Genomic DNA, 12,851 nt, shown 5'->3' on the forward strand with positions numbered 1-12,851 from the left:
TGTCCTCTTGAAGTTCCACACCATCCTCCTCAGAGTTCACAACACTCCCAAGCTTCGTATCATCCACAGACTTTGAAATTGTCCTCTGCACACCAAGATCTAGATTATTAATATATATCAGGAACAGCAAGGGTCCCAATACCGACCCCTGGGGAACTCCACTACAACCTTCCTTCAGCCTGAAAATATCCATTGACCATTACTCTCTGCTTCCTATTTTTCAGCCAATTTTGTACCCACATTGCTACTGTCCCTTTTATTCCATGAGCAATAACTTTTCTCACAAGTCTGTTGTGTGGTACTGTGTCAAATACCTTTTCAAAGTCCAATAACACCACATCAACAGCATTGTCCTCGTCGACCTTTTCTGTTACCTCTTCAAAAAACTCCAGCAAGCTAGTTAAACACAATTTCCCCTTTAGAAATCCATGCTGGCTCTCCCTTATCAACCCGTAATTCTATTCCAAATAATCATTTCTAAAATCCTGCCCACCACTGAAGTTAAACTGACTAGTCTGTAATTGCTGGGCTTATCCTTACAAACTTTTTTGAACAAAGGCATAATGTTTGTAATTCCCCAGTCCTCTGGCATCACCCCTGAGTCTAGAAACATAGAAACGTAAAAAAATAGGAGCAGGAGGAGGCCATTCGGCCCTTCGAGCCTGCTCCGCCATTCATTATGATCATGTCTGATCATCCAACTCGATAGCCTGCTCCCGCTTTCTCCCCATATCCTTTGATCCCTTTCGCCCCAAGAGCTATATCCTTCTTGAAAACATACAATGTTTTGGCCTCAACTACTTTCTGTGGTAGCGAATTCCACAGGCTCACCACTCTCTGGGTGAAGAAGAAATTTCTCATCTCAGTCCTAAATGGTCTACTCCATATCCTCAGACTGTGACCCCTGGTTCTGGACTCCCCCGCCATCGGGAACATCCTTCCTGCATCTACCCTGTCTAGACCTGTTAGAATTTTATAGGTTTCAATGAGATCCCCCCTCATTCTTCTGAACTCCAGCGAATATAATCCTAACCGACTCAATCTCTCCTCATATGTCAGTCCTGCCATCCAAGGAATCAGTCTGGTAAACCTTCGCTGCACTCCCTCTTTAGCAAGAACATCCTTCCTCAGATAAGGAGACCAAAACTGCACACAATATTCCAGGTGCGGTCTCACCAAGGCCCTGTATAATTGCAGCAAGACATCCCTGTTCCTGTACTCGAATCCTCTGGCTATGAAGGCGAACATACCATTTGCCTTCTTTACCACCTGCTGCACCTGCATGCTTACCTTCAGCGACTGGTGTACAAGGACACCCAGGTCTCGTTGCACATTCCCCTCTCTCAATCTATAGCCATTCAGATAATAATCTGCCTTCCTGCTTTTGCTACCAAAGTGGATAACCTCACATTTATCCACATTATACTGCATCTGCCATGCATTTGCCCACTCACTCAGCTTGTCCAAATCACACTGCAGCATCTCTGCATCCTCCTCACAGCTCACCCTCCCACCAGCTTTGTGTCATCTGCAAATTTGGAGATATTACATTTAGCTCCCTCGTCTAAATCATTAATATATATTGTGAATAGCTGGAGTCCCAGCACCGATCCCTGAGGTACCCCACCAGTCACTGCCTGCCATTCGGAAAAAGACCCGTTTATTCCTACTCTTTGTTCCCTGCCTGCCAACCAGTTTTCTATCCATCACAATACACTGCTCCCAACCCCATGCGCTATAATTTTACACGCTAATCTCTTATATGGGACTTTGTCGAAAGCCTTCTGAAAGTCCAAATAAACCACATCCACTGGCTCCCCCTCATCAGCTCTACTAGTTACATCCTTGAAAAATTCCAATAGATTTGTCAAACATGATTTCCCTTTCGTAAATCCATGCTGAGTCTATCCGATTCTGCCACTATTTTCCCAAGTGTTCAGCTATTAAATCTTTTATAATGGACTCTAGAATTTTCCCCACCACCGACGTCAGGCTGACTGGTCTATAATTCCCTGTTTTCTCTCTACCTCACTTTTTAAATAGTGGGGTTACATTAGCTACCCTCCAATCTGTAGGAACTGTTCCAGAGTCTATAGAATCTCGGAAGATGACTACCAATGCACCGACCATTTCTAGGGCCACTTCCTTAAGTACTCTGGGATGTAGATTATCAGGCCCTGGGGATTTATCGGCCTTCAATCTCATCAATTTCCCCAACACCATTTCCCTACGAATACCGATTTCTTTCAGTTCCTCTCTCTCACTAAACCCTGTTATTAGTGTCCTCCTTTGTGAAGACAGAACCAAAGTATGTATTTAGTTGGTCAGCCATTTCTTTGTTCCCCATTATAAATTCCCCTGTTTCTGACTGTAAGGGACCTACATTTGTCTTCACCAATCTTTTTCTCTTCACATAACTATAGAAACTTTTACAATCAATTTTTATGCTCCCCACAAGCTTACTCTTGTACTCTATTTTCCCCTTCTTAATCAATCCCTTGGTCCTCCTTTGCTGAATTCTAAACTGCTCCCAATCCTCAGGTCTGTTGTTTTTTCTGGCCAATTTGTATGCCTCTCCCTTGGATCTAATACTATCTCTAATTTCCCTTGTAGGCCATGGCTTGGCCACCTTTCCTGTTTTACCTTTGCGCCAGACAGGAATAAACAATTGTTGCAGTTCACCCATGCACTCTTTGAATGTTTGCCATTGCTTATCCTCCGTCATCCCTTTAAGTAACGTTTCCCAATCCATCATAGCCAACTCGCGCCTCACACCATCGTAGTTTCCTTTATTAAGATTCAGGACCCTAGTCTCAGAGTCAACTACGTCACTCTCCATCTTGATGAAGAATTCTATCATATTATGGTCGCTCATCCCCAAGGGGCCTCACACAACTAGATTACCAATTATTCCTTTCTCATTACACAATACCCAGTCTAGGATGGCCTGTTCTCTAGTTGGTTCCTCAATGTATTGATCCAGAAAACCATCCCGTATACACTCACTCCAGGAATTCCTCCTCCACGGCATTGTTACTAATTTGATTTGCCCAATCTATATGCAGATTAAAGTCACCCATAATTACCAGATGTTCCTTTATTGCATGCGTCTCTAATTTCCTGTTTAATGCCATTCCCAACATCACCACTACAGTTTGAGGGTCTATATACAATCCCCACTAACGTTTTTTGCACCTTAGTGTTTCTCAGCCCTACCCATACAGATTCCACATCGTCGGAGCTAATATCTTTCCTCACTATTGCGTTAATTTCCTCTTTAACCAGCACTGCAACTCCACCGACTTTTCCTTTTTGTCTGTCCTTCCTAAATACTAATACCCTGGATGTTCAGTTCCCATCCCTGGTCACCCTGCAGCCATGTCTCCGTAATCCCGACTATATCATACCTGTTTACATCTATTTGCGCGGTTAATTCATCCACTTTCTTGCGAATGCTCCTTGCATTAAGGCACAAAGCCTTAAGCCCTGTCTTTTTAATATTACTTGAGCCGTTCCCACTATTTTTCACCGATTCTTGCCCTTGATTTCTCTGCCTATCACTTTTCTTATTTCCGTTTCTGCCTTTTGTTCTTCTCCTTGATTCCCCCTCCTCTGACTCCTTGCATAGGTTCCCACCCCCTGCCATTTTAGTTTAAACCCTCCCCAACCACTCTAGCAAATAGTCCCCCTAGGACATCAGTCCAGGTTCTGCCCAGGTGTAACCCATCCAGTTTGTATTGGTCCCACCTCCCCCATTCTGCGTCCCAATGTGCCAGGAATCTGAAACCCTCCCCATCACACCATCTCTTCAGTCACATATTCATCCGATATATCCTGCTATTTCTACTCTGACTAGCACGTGGCACTGGTAGTAATCCTGAGATCACCACCTTTCAGGTCCTACTTTTCAACTTACTTCCTAACACCCTGTATTCTGCCTTTAGGACCTCATCCCTTTTTTTTTACCTATGTCGTTTGTGCCAATATCTAGGGAAGACTGAAAGATTATGGCCAGTGCCCCTGCAATTTCTACTCTCACTTCCTTCAATATCCTTGAATGCATCTTACCCAGTCCCGGCGCCTTGTCAACTTTAAGCACTGGCAGTCTATTCAAAACACTTCCACCTTATCAATTTTGAACCCCTCTTGTGACAGAGTTTCCTTGTCTCTCACCATGGTCTGGGTAGCATCTACCTCCTTGGTAAAGACAGATGCAAAGTATTCATTTAATGCCTCAGCCATGGTCCCTTTGTCCATGTGTACATTCCCTTTGGGTCCCTAATTGGCCCTACTCTTCCTTTTACCACACCTTTACTATTTATATGCCTATAGGAGACTTTGGGATTTCCCTTTATGTTGGCTACCAGCCTTTTCTCATAATCCCTCTTCGCTTCTTTAATATGCTTTTTCACCTCTCTCTGGACCTTCTGTATTCCTCTTGGTTCTCGATTGTATTTTCTACCTTACATAAGCACACTTTTTCTTCTTTATCTTAATTTCTATCCTTTTTCATCTAGGGAGCTCTGGATTTGTTTACCCTGCTTTCCCCTTTCGATGGAATATACCTTGACTGTGCCTGAACCAATTCTTTTTTGAAGGTAGCCCATTATTCAGCTACAGTTTTTCCTGATAATCTTTCATCCCAATCTATTTGGACCAGCTCCATTCTTTGCCCCATCGAAGTCGGCTATTGTCCAGTTAATTATTTTTACTCTGGATTGCCTATTGTCCTTTTCTATCATCATCCTAAAACGTACAATACAATGATCACTGTCTCCTAAATGCACCCCCACTGATACTTGATCCAGTTGGCCCACCTCATTTCCAAGAATCAGGCCCAACAGTGCGTCTTTTCTTGTTGGATTGGACACATACTGCTGTAGAAAATTCTCCTGAACATAATCTCGTAACTTTTGCCCCCTCTCTGCCCTTTACGCTACCACTGTCTCAGTCTACATTCAGGTAATTAAAGCCCCCATTATAACTACTCTATAATGCCTGCATCTCTCTGCAATTTCCCTGCAGATTTGTTCTTCTACGTCCTTCTCAGTAATTGGCGCTCTGTAGACTACACCAAGCAATGTAATTGCACCCTTTTTCTTCCTTTGCTCCAGCCAAATTGATTTGGTCCTTGAATCCTCTGGGACATCCTCCTTCTCCAGCATTGTAATGCTCTCCTTAACCAATGCTGCCACCCCTCCTCCTTTCCTTCCTTTGCTATCTCTCCTGAACACCTTGTACCCGGGAATATTTAACACCCAGTTCTGCCCTTCCTTGAGCCAGGTCTCAGTTATTACCACATCATATTTCCACATGGCAATCTGCACCTGTAACTTCCCAATCCTATTTACTATACTACGTGCATTCACATACATGCATAGTAAGCCTGAATTAGCTTTTGTTACTATCCCCCTTACCCCAACTTTACCTATTAATTTACTATTCTCTATACTAGCACTATCTGCCTCTCCCAGTATTTTGTGCACGTTGGTATTCCTCTCTAATATTTTCTCTAGGTTCCCACACCCCTGCCAAGTTGGTTTTAAGCCCTCCCAACAGCACTGGCAGAGCACCCCGCAAGGAACTCAGTCCCAGCTCTGTTCAGGTGCAATCTCCCCCAGAGCCAGTCCAAGTGTCCCAGGAATCTAAAGCCCTCCCTCCTGCACCATCTTTCCAGCCACGCATTCATCTGCCTTATCTTCCTATTTCTGTACTCACTGGCACGTGGCACTGGGAGCAATCCGGAGATTACTACATTAGAGGTCCTACTTGCTAAATTTCTACCTAGCCCCTTACATTCTGATTGCAGGACCACAACCCTTCCTACCTAAGTCATAGGTACCAATGTGGACCATGACCTCTGGCTGATCAGCCTCCCCCAGAAGAATGCCCTGCAGCCGCTCTGTGACCTAGCCAGCAACGTTCACATCCCAAGGACAAATAAAAAAGTTGCAATCTTAAATGGAGTTGGATCTGGAGATAGCTTAATTTTGAGGGCCATCAAGGTGCCAAAATCCCAATAATAAAATGACCAAATCTTTTAACTATGTTCTGACACAATGTCCTGCTAGGAGGTGCTAGTAGATGAACTGCAATACCAATGCAGTCTGCTCTTCCAAATACTCTGTACCTGAATCAAGTTTCACTTAATTCCTCTGCCTTTTCTTTTCAGGTGGCTGAATGTAGTGTATAAGATTGGAGGTGGTTTGGTTTTTCTATGGTAGACTCCTTGCGGATATGATTCTGGATTCTCAAAAAAAAAGCTGTCCTGGGAATGATTTTAATCTAGGCCCAGAAGTAAACTGTAGTACCTGGATTACCATTCCTCAGGATTTAATCAGCTTTCTACCATGTTCAAGTATTGTTGCTTGCAAATAATATCTGTGGACATTCCTAATCGAGAATGTAGTATTTAATAATGCTGTGTTGCATACCGAGTAACCTGGTAAAAAGAAAAGCTTTGAATGCTGGAAATCTGAAATGAAGCAGAAAATGCTGGAATTAGAACCTGCCCTCGTGAATCTTACCATTCAATTCATTAACCTGTTTTGCTTCTAAGGAATACATCCTTTCCGCGCTGCTGGAGGCTAACTCTGTAAATAGTCATATAAAGGAGCAATGCTTGCTTGGGTCTTGTAGGAGCTGCTGCACAGCACACCTCCATCGGATGCACAATATCTCTAAGCCTGGATGGGACATTTGTCTCCATTGACGTGCAGCTGAACTGACAGTGTGGGACCTTAATACCTGTTGCATCCTGAGCTGACCTCCAAAAACTATTTTCACCCATCACGAAAATCCCACTTGCACCTACCTCTGTCACCTCAGTTGCCTTCGCACTTCTCACATACATAGCTGTTGAAACTCCATATACATCTTTTATCATCTCTTCAGCACCCACCGTCATAGCGCCTTGTGTTCCACTTTGGGCAAACCACAAGTTGTCCAAAACTCTGGTGCCCGTATCCTGCCCTGCACCAAGCCCTGCTGTCCCATCACCCTCGTCCTCACTCAACTCCAGTGACTGTCCATCAATATCGTCCATCCCATCCGAGGTCTCTTAAGCATTGAAAAAGGTTCCTTGCAAGGAACAAAATGATAGCACTTCCTCGGATCAAAGACCATAGGATCCTTTATGTGGCAGACATTTTGAATATGAACAATCAGTGGAGGCAGAAGTCACTTGGTATCAATTATTGTAATCTTCTAGAATTTGTTTAGTTGATTGCAACAATCCCTCCAACATTCTTGGCTATTATTTGTTTTATATCTGCTTAAGGCAATTGGATGCTCACTGATTGTAGCAAGCTGCTTCAAAGCATTGCTCAGTGGATTGCACATCTCCAGCTGGTGGATCTCAGAGTGCCTCATGGCAAAGAAGGCCCCGATATCCTTAGACCGGACATCACCTGTGACGGTCATGAGTTGCATGTTTCTTGGCCTTCTCGAGGGCAGGAGAGATAACTGTAGGTTTTCAGGGCACAGTCTCTGAGTCTCTTGGAGGTGCCATGTGACCACTTGATCCTGATCGCAATCCAAAATAGTGATTAAAAAAAACTTTGCCAATTGTGGGGTTGAGCATACGTCCTAGCAATGTAACTGTTAGTAGCATGAACACACTACCATGTATGAGAGATGCGATGAGGACACCAGTGTTCTGCTGTTAATTTTTGCCCAGTCTGTTTGAGAGTCAGTCTGAGTCTCTGCCTGCAGGAGCTGGCCGCATCCCTAGCCCAGTTGTTCCAGTACAGCTACACCACTGGCATCTACCCAACAATGTGGGAAATTTCCCAGATATGTCCTACGCACAAAAAGCAGGACTAATCTAATGTGGTCAATTGTATCACTCCGTCGCTTTACTTTCAATCATCAGCAAAGTGATGGGATGTGTCGTTGACAGTGATATCAAGCGGCACACACTCAGCAATAACCTGCTCACTAATGCTCAGCTTGGGCTCCATCAGGACTACTTGGTTCCACAACTCATTACAGGCTTGGCCCAAACATGGGCAAATGTGCTGAACTCAGGAGATAAGGTGAGAGTGACTGCCCTTGACATCAAGGCAGCATTTGGCCGACTATGGCATCAAAGAGCCCTAGTAAAGTTGAAGTGAATGGAATCAACCCTTGAACAAATAAAAAAAAAGGAGAATTGGAGTGATGCAAGTAAATTGGTCAGGCAGATTCGATCCATCCTCCCTGACCCATCCCTTCCAAAAGGAAGCTGCATATATAGTTGAAAAGGAGACATTTGTTGAGGTATGGGAAAGAGCAGGGCCATGTTACTGATTGGATAGCTCTTCAAAGAGTAGACACAAACACCATGGGCCAAATGATGCAGTATGGTTCAATTATGCCAAAATGTGGTTTGCCAGGGGCCCTATTAAATGTAAAATACATTACAATCTAGTTGTTCGAAAAGAGCAGTAAAATCACTGTTCAATAATTCCACAGCCATCGGCTGGGCATCCCGAAAACAAATGTCCACATCCAACGTGTACAGAGGTTGCACTGTATGATGTTCATTTCTCCAATATATGCTATTTCTGTTGGAACTTGTGGGAAACACTTCATTTAGGAGTACATTTAGCCCAGTGGAGTTCCCATAGAGTGTATATAATGTCTTTTGAGAAACATTTTAAGCAAATTGAACATGTGCAACAGTGTAGGTTCATACTTACTGTATATCGATGTGTCTGGTTACATGGATAAGTCTTATGTTTCAACATAATATCTCTAAAGGGAGGTTGTCCCTTTTAAGATTTTACTTCCCATATATTCCCACCAAAATGGACTGGCCCATTCCAGCAGTGCCTGGAGGATGCTATTCAGATGAAGGAAGACCCTACAAGTTAGATAAAGTAGTTTCTATTTAATGATGATGGGCTGGCTATATATTTCCAGCACTTTCTGCTTTCATTACGAATAACCCATTAATATCTTCTTGTACTAGTTCTGTGGTAAAATTTCGGCACAACCCTTGTAACTTGCACTCACCAACATCACCCCTTTCCACAGCACAAGATCATGGGAAAACCCTGCACACTGGTAAGTGGCCAGTCATTTCCACATTGAAGAAATCAACCTGCCTCACCTAGCGCATGCACTAAAATCTAATTTTGTCTTTAACTGATCGATACAGCATCAGCTTACATGCAGCTTTTTTAAAAAATCCTAACATTTCCCTTTTCAGTTTTTTGTATTCTGTTTATATGCAACTTTGTACAAAAAGAAAATGCAGATTGAAATGGACAAGACTTTGCAAACAGACTTCTGTGCCACGAGTATGGGTGTGTACCATGTTCCAACCATGTTGGTCTATTTGGGATAACATTAAAATCTTAGTCTACATCAGGAATTTGCTAATGGCAGACTTGCATATAAATGGATTGGGTCGTAACGGAATTTAAGTTTTCTGTGCAAAAATCTTTACTGTGCTCATGGGATAAGACCTGAATACTGCAATATTCCCGCTGGCATGAGGTTGGTGCTTTGGGTATTGGAATGAAGGCCGTATCTCTGAAGCTTCTGCCATCCTGTCCTGAAAAGTGGGATGGGAAGTAAGAAGCTAATTGCTCAGAGTTTTCTTCTACATTAATCATCAAGATGCTATGACCCCACCTCATCCTGAAGTAAAACATACAAGTCTTCAGGAAATGCAGCTATCTGTTTTGCTGGTTTATATATTCTTAGTCTGTGCCTGTTCATAAATGTTATGTTAGATTTCTGAGTATTGGTAAAACCAGTGTAGTAAGGCAGGTCTTGCCCCCAACCCCCCACCTTCCTGAACTGGCCCAACATACATCAGCCAAAACGCATCGTTAATTTTTCATTTTTTTTCATCTTTACCTTCCCCTAATGTAGACGGCGACATGTATTGGGATGCAGGTCTGAGGCCGTTTGTCTAAGCAGTTACAGGGGAGGCGATGGTGTAGTGGTATTGTTGCTAGATTACTAACCCAGAGACCCAGGGTATGCTCTGGGGAATGTGGCTGACTCTTAAATGCTCTCTGAACAAGGGCAACAAATGCTGACCTAGCCAGCGATGCCCAGATCCCATGAATGAATTAAAAAAAACTCATTGGGATGAATTTTGTTATTGTGGTGGGCATTCTGACAACGGGTAATGGAACCTGCCTTGACAGTTTTCAGGATCCCTGGCCACATTTTACCCCTGACAGGCAACTAATTAGGAGCTGCCAGCCAATCAGAGGGCTGCCAACAGTCTCAGCAGCACCACTGGGAGCTGTGGCCACAGCTGGGACTGCGCCTAGAAGCAGAAGACACCTGAGAAGCAAGCTGCACTCCCAAACATGGAAGTGATGTCTGGGGGCATCAAAGTCAGTCAGATAGGCCTTGGTAGGTGAGTGTCGATGAGGGCAGAGGAGGTGGGGGCCATTGCTGCCAGGGGGCCCCTTAGTGGCCCACAGAGTGCCTGATTATGAGGCCACCCCACTCCCTTCCCCAAGTCCACAGGGAGGCCACCAGGGTTCACCAGGCTGTCTCCCCATGCAGCAGCTGATGGTAAAATGCCAGCAGCTATGGGAAGAGGCCACTAATTAGCCGCTTCAGTGGTTTGGTTGGCCCCTGGGCGAGAAGGCTGTCCTCCATCTTCTCCACTGCTGGTAAAATGGCATGGCAGCGGGACGATGACGAGCATGACATCCTCCCAACATCCCTTGCCATTTTATGAGCCCCCTCCCCACCTCACCTCCCAGCCTATCCCTAGAGGGCTGGTAATACCCAGCCCATTGTGTCAGGCCAGACAGCTGGTGGTAATGGTATTCTTGGCCAATCACATATACTCCATTGCATTATCCTTGGTGTTGGAGTTTCATATACTGATGAATTCTGGCATCTCATGTCAACATCGGGCATTCCCAAGTTAGGTAAATTGCAACCAGAATAAAACCCCTCAACCGTGCCCCTAACAGTTTATCTGGTCCCAACCTTGAGCGCCCCTACTTTAACGGAATGATGTTTTTGTATTTCCCCCAGCTAACGTAAGGCCCATCTGAGTGACTTTGCCCATTCCTACCATTTTCATTTCACATCCAACCCTTGCAGCTTGGAGCTTTGATCCTATCAGCTCAGGCCAGATTTGAATTCTAGTCCCAGAGTTGAAAACCCACGACAGCGAAACACCTAAAGAGACATAGCTCTCTTTACTAAATTAAGTTTTCTTGTGAGCATTAGAGTTACACCGGAAAGACCTGCAGCTGTATACGTTTCCTGCAATCATGACACTGCCATATTTATCATGATTTGTTAATTATATGGGTTGGCTGTGGATTACAGTAACATGGAATTTATGTTACTGTATTAGTAACCCAGAGGCCTGGACTAATAATCTAGATTAATCCAAAGACGTGTTCAACTTCCAAAATGACAGCTAGGGAATTTAAAAGTTCAATTCATTAAGTAAATCTAGAATAAGATGCTAGTATCAGTAATGGCTGCTAGAAATCAACCGAATTGTCGTAACAGCCTACCTAGTTCGCTCGTCCTTTGCTCGGTCCAGACCCACAGCAATATGGGTGACTCATACCTTTCTTCTGAAATGACCTAGCAATTTCTCACATAATAATAAAAGCAAAATACTGTGGATACTAGAAATCTGATATAGAAACAAAAAATGTTGGAAAAACTCAGCAGGTCTGGCAGCATCTGTGGAGAGAGAAAGAGTTAACGTTCCGAGTCTGTATGATTCTTCTTCAGAGCTGAGACTCTGAGTCACATAGACTCGAAACGTTAACTCTATTTCTCTCTCCACAGATGCTACCAGACCTGCTGAGATTTTCCAGCATTTTCTGTTTTTATTATCGCGAGTCTCACAGTTGCATTCAAGAAGGCACCTCATCAATGTCTTCTAGAGGGCAACTAAGATGGGAAATAAATGCTAGCCTTGCCATTGATGCCCATATCCCATGAATAAATTAAAAGACAAATGTACTGACGTCATATAGTAGAGTGCCAATACAAAGTGAACAGCAGCTGATTGAGGCACAGGCTCACTGTTCAACCTCGTGACTGAGTTTTGCACCTCTTCCCTGTTGCTGTGGCAGGTTTGAGATCAGGGAGAAGTCCTTTATCAGGTGGTGCAGTGAACTGGGCAAAAAATAAGGTTCATCCCCTCAAAAGAGTTACCTATGCTCCCCAAGTTATCAGAATTTTTAAATGATGGTAAAGTATCTAGAAAGCTAAATTGGTCATTCAGCTCAAAGATTCTATTGTATTTATTTTAAAACATCAACATCTTGAGACTTGCATTTGATTAATTTATAAATTAGCTCCTTCAATGCTAAAGAGGCTTACTCTTGCTGGGATACAATTTCACAGGTGTACTCACCTCCAGTACCTCATGAAGCTAACCAATAAGCCTACCCCAAGAGCGCTGCCTATCCATTCCCCCTGGGGAGCATTATTCACAAATCGATTCTTCATCTGACCAGAAGGCTGCAGCAGGAGTAACTGGATAGTCATCAGGGTGGAAATGCTAGCTGATGTTCCTAGGCAAAGGGCATTGAGGTCTGTGATTCTTGTTGTCCCCTGACAGGTCTGAATGGGTCTGTTTTTACCATAAAGCTATAGTAGGAACAGGCCAATTAGCTCCTTGAACCTGTTCCACCCTTCAGTGAGCTTGTGGCTGATCTGTGACCTGAATTCATAAATCCACCTTTGCCACTTATCCATCCCTTAATAACTTTGATTAACAAAAATCCATCAATCACAGTTTTAAGATTAATATTTGACCTAGCATCAACTGCCATTTGAGGAAGAAGAATTCCAAACTTCGACCATTTTTTGTGCTAACTTTTAACTTTTCGCCGATGCCCCCCTATTCCTTGATT

General features: G+C 43.7%; 1 protein-coding gene across 5 annotated transcripts in view; it reads left to right on the forward strand.

Moving 5' to 3' along the window:
- The window catches only part of zzef1 (zinc finger, ZZ-type with EF hand domain 1), a 283,385-nt gene that overhangs the window by 206,940 nt on the left and 63,594 nt on the right, over nucleotides 1-12,851 (forward strand). For 4 of the 5 annotated variants that reach the window (XM_078548719.1, XM_078548721.1, XM_078548723.1 and 1 more), the window contains exon 49: nucleotides 9,019-9,048. The exons of the other annotated variant lie outside the window; for it this stretch is intronic. In XM_078548719.1, the coding sequence (XP_078404845.1) occupies nucleotides 9,019-9,048 (30 nt within the window). The remainder of the gene's footprint in view (nucleotides 1-9,018; nucleotides 9,049-12,851) is intronic. 5 annotated transcript variants of the gene reach the window in all.

This window comes from Cetorhinus maximus, chromosome 9 (genome assembly GCF_964194155.1).
Source record: "Cetorhinus maximus chromosome 9, sCetMax3.hap1.1, whole genome shotgun sequence".
NCBI lineage: Eukaryota > Metazoa > Chordata > Chondrichthyes > Lamniformes > Cetorhinidae > Cetorhinus > Cetorhinus maximus.